The sequence below is a fragment of the Schistocerca americana genome, chromosome 1 (assembly GCF_021461395.2).
Source record: "Schistocerca americana isolate TAMUIC-IGC-003095 chromosome 1, iqSchAmer2.1, whole genome shotgun sequence".
NCBI classification, from domain to species: Eukaryota; Metazoa; Arthropoda; class Insecta; order Orthoptera; family Acrididae; genus Schistocerca; species Schistocerca americana.
The window spans coordinates 541,742,468-541,751,234 of NC_060119.1; the positions used below are offsets into that span (position 1 = coordinate 541,742,468).

General features: G+C 44.8%; 1 protein-coding gene across 1 annotated transcript in view; it reads left to right on the forward strand.

Annotated features, from left to right (window-relative positions):
* Positions 1-8,382, forward strand: part of LOC124573831 (flocculation protein FLO11-like) — a 123,631-nt gene extending 115,249 nt beyond the window's left edge. Inside the window, exon 5 of the mRNA XM_047131144.1 lies at positions 8,158-8,382. Coding sequence (XP_046987100.1) covers positions 8,158-8,382 — 225 coding nt within the window. The remainder of the gene's footprint in view (positions 1-8,157) is intronic.
* Positions 8,383-8,767: the final 385 nt, after the last annotated feature.

Genomic DNA, 8,767 nt, shown 5'->3' on the forward strand with positions numbered 1-8,767 from the left:
ACTTCCATTTTTCCTACGAGCTTCGTGTTACGACCTCTCGTTTGTCCGCCCTGTTTGTGTACTATCGGCTACCAGCACTGCTATTTTTTTCGGCGTTAGTCCAGACAGCGCGGATCAGCAGACAGTAGCGGTCACGGATAGCGGTAATGCGGCTTTGTAACCGCTAATCACAGAGCTAAAAGTAATTTGTGGCGCCATGACTTATTCAGCGTCTCATTACCCAAGAGCTGGCTGGTTTGTGGACGGGCGCAGTGACAGACAGCGTCGCTTCCACCTCCAATTAGGCTGGGTAATCAACGCGGATTGCCGATAAGCTCGATTTCAGCGAGCGAAAGCCTCTGTTAGCTGTGTAATAACGCCCTTTCATGACAGCGCTGCCTCCGTCTACTCAGAGCAAATATCACATGGAACCCCTGTTGACAAAAAGGCGCACCGCTCTGATTAACTGACGCCCGTCCTGTATCCATTTGAACAGGGCGACACCTATTAGAGCCTCCCCTCTTCCGCGTCTGTGATTTCATCGTGCATTCGTTACTATATTCTTCCTTTGCTGCCTTTCTTCCCATCCATAGTTTACATTTTATTATTGGCCATTCGCGTCTTCACTGCCGTCCTACATTCTGGTCTTCACCTATTTCAGCGTGCTAATCGTAAGTTTAACACGAAATTAATAGCGCGCTATGTATTCCTCCGTGATTATTGCTACCTATCCCGTGGAACGCAAATGACGGCGTGTCGACTACAGACACATGCAGTTACTGCGGTACTTTTGTGCTGCCGTCTCGCGACTCGCACATCGCCTTACCGAAGCGCGTGAGGCATGTCTAATATAAAAGCGTATTGTCGAGATTCTAGTTTTCTTTCTGCGCACGTTATAGGCTCGACAGAAACTCCTGCAGACTCGGATGTTATTACTGAAATCAGCCGTGCCTGTAGCGAAGGACTCTTTTTCTTTTTCTTTTTTCCAGAAATGTCTCGAGGATATTAATCACAACTGTTTCTCGCTATTTTTAACTGTTTTAGGCGCCTATGATTCACTGCAGCAAGTTCACACATTTTCACAGCGCATAGAACGTCATGAGCACGGCTGGCGGAACAGAGAAAATTACTGTCCAGTGAAAACTGAAACAAGAACTACACGATTTAAACATTTAACACCCCGACTGGCAAAAACAGAGAACTTTCAAGGGTTTAGAGTGCCTCACTGCGTCATACTCGCTGGAATAACATTGAAATAACTAGTACACGAGTAAGGCCTTTTTCCAGTGTCCTTCGAGCATGATGTGTATGTGCACTGCGCATAACAACCAATCGCTAAGTTTGCTGAGCAGGTATTTTGTTTACGATAGGTTTAAACTTGGGATGAATAAAGTACAGTGTACCTCGTAATGTAGGTGCAATTTGTCTGTCATACGTCGTTTACTGACGAACGTAGGCCCTACGTCGCCAAATGTTTTAGTTCACTGTCTGTACTATCATTCTGACACCTTCTTATAGTACCTAATAGAATAGTGCCGCAGCTGCAGCTATTCGTTAATGAGACGCCACCCTTCCACAGTTAGAGAAAAAATCGCAATTAGAAAACGATTTGTTAACAAAGAAAGCAAAGAATCAGAGCATCCACACGAGTAAAAATAAGGGCTTCACAATATATGTCATCCAACGGGCCTACCAGTTCCCCAAAACAATTTCAGTGGTTTAAAATACTGATAATTTGACTAAATGGTGATCCAGAGGCATCAAGGAATATTTTTTTGTTTTAAGGTTTATTGGGGGGGTTAATTTTTTTGGGAAAGACCAAGACTTGGCTACACTAATCATATTCAAACGGATGTAGGCTTCAGTAATTATGCAGAAATGAAGAGGCTTACACTGGATAGACTATCGAGGAAAGCTGGGTGAAACATGTCTTCCGATAGAATGTTAGAACAGCAACTACAAACCTTGCTCTAGATGGCAAGCACAAAATTTCAATAACTTTCTTAAAGAAGAACTTGAGACTGACACCAAAATATCTTCAAATTTGTCATTAGCATCAGACTGTCTCTCACTGTCGTGTGGTAATGCACACTCAAAGTAATTTGGCAACGACTCCATTACTTTTCAAGATAACTTGCTCACTCTCTGCAGTTGTGTATAAAAACATCATTTGTGTTAGTAATAAGAAACAATACTAATTTTCTTTGGACAATTTGTGCGTACTAACGCATTTATTTACAAGTCTTTTAAGTGGGCGCTACTTCGGCGACTTGAGGGTCCTTTACCCACCCCAGTTAGCCAACAGCGGAAAGGGGGTCTGCAGCTCACCGTGGAGTGCGAACCACGTGTCGTTGCCGAAGAATCTCCACATCATGGAGAAGTGAATGCAAGGTTAAAACGCAGACTGAAAAATCCGTGGTCCGACCAGAATTCGGTCCCGCGATCTCCAGGCACGCACTTTATCGCTTGACCACCAGATCAGACACTTTCCTAATGAGTGCTTGGTGCAGTCGTCCTGCGTTTTTGAAATAAATCATCTTGTGAGACAGATTTTTTTCTTTACACTGGATCTCACAATTTTGATTTACAGAATACGTACAGCAGATCTGAAACATTTTTTTTATGTAGGTTTAACATCGGGATTCGCTTGTATTTATATTATGCTTTCTGTTTGGCTTGTCACACATCTTTTCTCTTCCTGCTGCTTCCCCTGGATTCCGCGATTACAGGAATGAGTGATGCAGTGATCATCTCTCGTCTTTAGGCGGGGACAGATCTATGCACCAGGATGACGACCAAGCCTTTTGCGAGGCGTTATTTCTCCAGTTTTTCCATCATTAAAGACAAGCATCATTAACAGTCACAACCAAGCGTATTTCCATATAATTAGCAGCCCTCATTCTGGTGTATCAGCAGCTCCGTTAGGAAACATCACAAACACATCTAGTCTTCACGAAAGCGTTATAAATATAACCTTGCCGGAAATGTCGAAGACATATGTGAGTAATCGATTTTCAGAAAAGGGGCGTGGCCGCACACGTCTCAAGAAGTAAGACATTTGATGCACATCTAGAATGAAATTGGTCACAAAATTTCGACAGTATGATTTAAAGAATTACACTATAAACTGTTAGAAAATTGAATTTTCATTCTGATTAACGATAAACAATCATTATGATTAGAAACGGTGAAAGTGTAGTAAAGGAATCAACAGATTTTATTAAGAAAATTTGAATCATGGTGGCTTGAGTTCTGTGATACCTGGTGAAGAAAATTTTTACTCTAGGTTTTCTTTCGATGATAAGGGTAATTAAATTACCACTGGATTAATTTGTGGGGTATTTTTTGGGGGGAAAATGTCATCTCGATTGATTTTTTTTTTTTCCAATTATTCATAAACACAATGGACAAAAACTTGGTCACACCTAGCAGACATCACGCTAATATCGTGTAACACCGCCTTCAGCCTTCATACAGACCTCAGTTAGGGGAAGAACTTCCGTCAGGTATGCCACATCCAGCCGAAGCCACGCTTCGATGATTAGACCCCACAGAGCTACACCCCTTTTAAAATCAAGTTGTGCCTGACAGACTGCAGTGGCAGGGGCGGCGTTGTCCGTTTTCAGCCAGCCACGCTTCACAAGGGGCTGCTAGTAACTGTAAACCAGGCAACACACCAAGCGGGTGGTGCTCGAGAAAGAACTAAGACTAGATAGCGGTTGGCTCCTACCACTCGACTCGCTGAAACGCCAATCACAAAGTAACTTCAGTCGGATTATACCAGAATGCGGGGATCTTGACTGATATGTTTCACCTGCTGTTCCAAATAGCTCCAGGCATCTATGGGATTAAGATCAGAAGATGGAGCGGGCCACCCGTGGTGCTATAGGGAGTCTTGAGCGGTCGTCAAAGTATTGCGCGTAGGGCTGTTCCCATCCTGTCAAGACGAGTCCAAAGCATTTCGTCATGCGGATGTAAAAGAAAAGGCAATACTTGGTCGCCGAGGAGGTTGAAATAAACATCCTCATGCATCTCCTCGGTAACCTAAAAGTTTGGACTCAAGTCGTGGCACGAAAAATACTGAATCACAAAATCATCGCCCGCATCTTGTGGTCGTGCGGTAGCGTTCTCGCTTCCCACGCCCGGGTTCCCGGGTTCGATTCCCGGCGGGGTCAGGGATTTTCTCTGCCTCGTGATGGCTGGGTGTTGTGTGATGTCCTTAGGTTAGTTAGGTTTAAGCAGTTCTAAGTTCTAGGGGACTGATGACCATAGATGTTAAGTCCCATAGTGCTCAGAGCCATTTGAACCATTTTTGAACAAAATCATCCATGGCGTGTACCACGTCATCTCCACAAACTTCTTCATAGGCTGTCGATGCGCTCGACGCCTTGCATCATTTAGGCAAATTTTCGACCCTGACAGCATTGGATGACTCCAGTCAGCTGATGTCCGGTTTGTGTGGTTTGTCTCATGGGAAGACATTGCCGCTGTGAACAATGACCTTTTGCGGGGAACCCAGCTCCAAATGTCTACTGCATGCGGTTCCCTTCACAATGTTCACTCGGAAACTGGTTGAGACGGAGATGTGCTCACTGACAGCACACTCCCTGTTCGGTTTAAAACCGACTATCGATGACAAGGTATGGCATCCGTCTTCTGTCCCTGACGGTGTTCTTATGCCGTGTTGCATGGCTATGAATAACACACCTTTTATTATACACACATCGAACAGTCTGCTATGATAAACCAATAAATCAGGTAACTTCATTCACCGTATAGTCATGGCAATATCCAAATACGTCTATAATGAAGTGCTCTCTGAAAAAGTTCTGCATAAACATTGAATCAGACCTTGATAACATTTCAAAGTGGTCCAAAGATTGACAACTAGCTTTAAATGTTCAGAAACATAAAACTGTGCACATCACAACTAAAATGCCTCTATGACTATAGTATCGGAGAGTGAGTGCTGGAATCGATCAACACATACGAATAACTGGGTGCAACAGTTTGTAGTGACATGAAATGGAACGATCACTTAGCCTAAGTCATACGTAAATCAGATGGCAAACTATTGTTCATTGCCGGCCGCGGTGGCAACCGGAACCGTGCGACTGCTACGGTCGCAGGCTCGAATCATGCCTCGGGCATGGATGTGTGTGATGTTCTTAGGTTAGTTAGGTTTAAGAAGTTCTAAGTTCTAAGGGACTGATGACCTCAGATGTTAAGTCCCATAGTGCTCGGAGCCATTTGAACCCATTTGTTGTTCATTCGTAGAATGTTGTGAAACGCAAAAAAGTCTAAAAAGTAGATTGCGAACGAACCATTCATGCAACTGTTCGTAGAATATTGCTCAACTGTGTGGCACCCGGTCACAGAGATGCTGAAATGGAAATGTCGCTGAAATGGAAATGTCGTGTGGCTAGGGCTCCCGTCGGGTAGACCGTTCGCCTGGTGCAGGTCTTTCGATTTGACGCCACTTCGGCGACCTGCGCGTCGATGGGGATGAAATGATGATGATTAGGACAACACAACACCCAGTCCCTGAGCGGAGAAAATCTCCGACACAGCCGGGAATCGAACCCGGGCCCTTAGGATTGACAGTCTGTCACGCTGACCACTCAGCTACCTGCGCGTCGATGGGGATGAAATGATGATGATTAGGACAACACAACACCCAGTCCCTGAGCGGAGAAAATCTCCGACCCACCCGGGAATCGAACCCGGGCCCTTAGGATTGACAGTCTGTCACGCTGACCACTCAGCTACCGGGGCGGACTCAGAGATGCTGAAAAAAGTGATATGGTACACGCTTGAAAATATAGACGAGCTACCACGTGAGACGTTTTCGAACACATGGCAGAAATAGCTCAGTAAATAGTAATATATGATGAAGAAACAGTCATTCAGTCTTAGTTGCAGGGATGTATTTATTTATTTGCTGATGACGCGTTTAGCCTGATTCATGCATCTTCAGACTGGCTGAATATTTGATGGTGTTAGGTACGTACGATATCGAGCATACAGAATGTCCCAGTAAATAAATGCCCTCGTCAAATATCTGGAAAAATTTCGCAGTCTCTTTGTGGAGGCATGCGACGTATTTCATTGAATGCAAAACAGTAGGCCTATGCACATAGTACAGGTCACCTCCGACGTTTTGTATGATAACATCGGATATTCAGCCAATCATAAGATGTCTGAAGCAGGCGAAACGCTCATTTTTAAATAAATAATAAACACATCCCTGCAACTAAGACTTTGTTTGTTCTATCTCGTTAAAGGCTATATGGCAATTTTCCAAAACCAGCTTTAAGTGGTGAATTTAAGTATAATCATAGTATTAGTGATGAACTATACAAAAACATCCTCCTGCATATCACTCATGCATGGACCTTGAGGAAAACATTAGACTAAATATAGCGCACACGGAGGTTTTAAGTAAGGATGGCGATTGTCGGTGGTACAATCACTTTAACAATATTGCTAAACTTAGTCTGTCCATCGTTCGCTACTTTCCTCGAAAAGTGATACATGGTTGAATACCACAAAAAGAATCATCAGTATTGTCCTACTGATTCTATTTTTTTTAAAGCCTACTGAGAAATCATGTTGTAACCCAGGATCATACCATTATTTGGGCATTACGAATAGTCAGTGCTAAAGAGTGAAAACTGAGGTAGAACAACTCTATTTTTCACGTTAATTTGTCCCTTTTCAAAAGGTGCAAGTAGATAGACAAACATTACGCAGGCACAGGCAACAGTGCGGTACTTCTATTTTTGTTGTAAAATATGAATGAACTGTTAAGTTTTAACTTTGCTCCTTATATCATGTCGCGAGTTTCTTGTGGCTCCTCCATTTCTTAATCTTCTAGCGATTGGTCACTGCAGTTCATTGATATCGCTTTGTAAAGTACTTAGAGACTAGGGATGTTGCCGCACAGTAATACAACTAATGCCCGACGACACCAGCGAGAAAGTACCATGTAGATATGATGGGGCAAGTCTCGCACGCTGCATGTACTCGCGTACAATCCAGTAGTCCATGCCACGTGCTAACAGGTACTTATTTTCTCAGCATTGCTGTATCCCAGTTCTTATGCCATGTACATGTATATGTTGATCGTTCCGCGCTACTGCTATGGTCGCAGGTTCGAATCCTGCCTCGGGCATGGTTGTGTGTAATGTCCTTAGGTTAGTTAGGTTCAAGTAGTTCTAAGTCTAGGGGACTGATGACCTCAGAAGTTAAGTCCCATAGTGCTTGGAGCCCATTTTTTTTTTTTTTTTTTTTTTTTTTTTTTTTTTTTTTTTGGCATTGTTATTAAGACAGCACTGAACGCTGTTCCGGTATTCCTTTATAACACAATAATTCAAAACAATTGAAACTTAAAAATTACCCGTTTTTTTAAGTTTTTGCTTAAAAATAAAAAAATCATCTCTGCTATGGGTAACACACGTTTCGTTTTTTTACCGTGTTACTAGTAAAAAAATATTGTAACCGAGAGTAAATAAACACCGATAAACATTGGTTATTCGGTAATAAAATACTGGTTTCGGTTTTTCCCATCCCTAGTACTGAGCAATCATTTTATCCCATTTTCCTTACGTGAATGAAACGACAACCAGCCGTGGTAACTGGTACAATGGGACGTATCCTCTCGCATTCACTTCACAGTGGCTTACAGAGTTTGGTTGTAGATGCAGAATTTTCCATTATCGTGCTGTAACATAGCTCCCCCGTATTACTTTCGCACTCCAGGCAATCCCCAGCTTCGCAGACTACATTCCTGCTGAAATTCCCAAAGTTGCTCCAGAGTTGTGCAATCGTACAAAGGAAATGTTAGACCTAGCCTTATTTTCACACACATACACACACATACACACACACACACACACACACACACACACACACCGCGTGAAAGAGAGGACCGGCGCGGGCGCAGCGCACATCAACAGCTCGTTTGCAGACGAGAAACGGCGACAACGTGTCATTGGAAGCTCTAATTGAGCTGGAAAACGAGCGCGGCGCGGCCATTTGGTTCAATTACACGGCGCAAAACACGCCGGCGCCGGCTGCCGGGTAATTGCAGTGTCTCGCCGTCACCGCGCGTCGGCCGGCGTTTTCCATTTGTCTGGCCGAGGTGGCTGCAATTAAAACTCGGGTGGGCTCCCGCAGGGCGCGCGCCGCGCCGAGTGGCGCCTCGCCAGAGACCAGTCCCCAGTTTGTTTCGGCTGCCGCTCTGCCAGCAGCGGGCCCCGGCTCGTTATCCCCGCCTACCCCAGTGTTTGGTTCGGCCGCGCCGTGTGTGGCCGCTGTTTACCGGCCGCGGGGATGAAAGGGCTGGCAGGGTCCCGAACGCCGTCTCCCGCCCCACGTCCGCAGCGCAGCCGGAAGGGATAAAAAAACAACAGTTTGTTGAGAACTTCCAGATCACCGCAGCTCGAGCTGTTGAAAGAACTGCGCTGGCTTTTATCTCGAGAGCGCGCGCCGTAGCCCACTTGCGTGCTTGCTTTACTACTGGGAAAACACTCGACGCCGGCTTTCGAGGCTCTTGTACAAACTGTTAAACGTAAACGGTGGAAGAATCTCTGAAACTAACGAATCCGTCCAGTGAAACAGATATGCACGTTACTCCAAAGTCAATGTCTCTTCTCCCCCCCCTCTCTCTCTCCCTCTCTCTCTCTCTCTCTCTCTCTCTCTCTCTCTCTCTCTCTCTCTCTCTCTCTCCCTCTCCCTCTCCCTCTCCCTCTCCCTCTCCCTCTCCCTCTCCCTCTCTCCCTCTCCC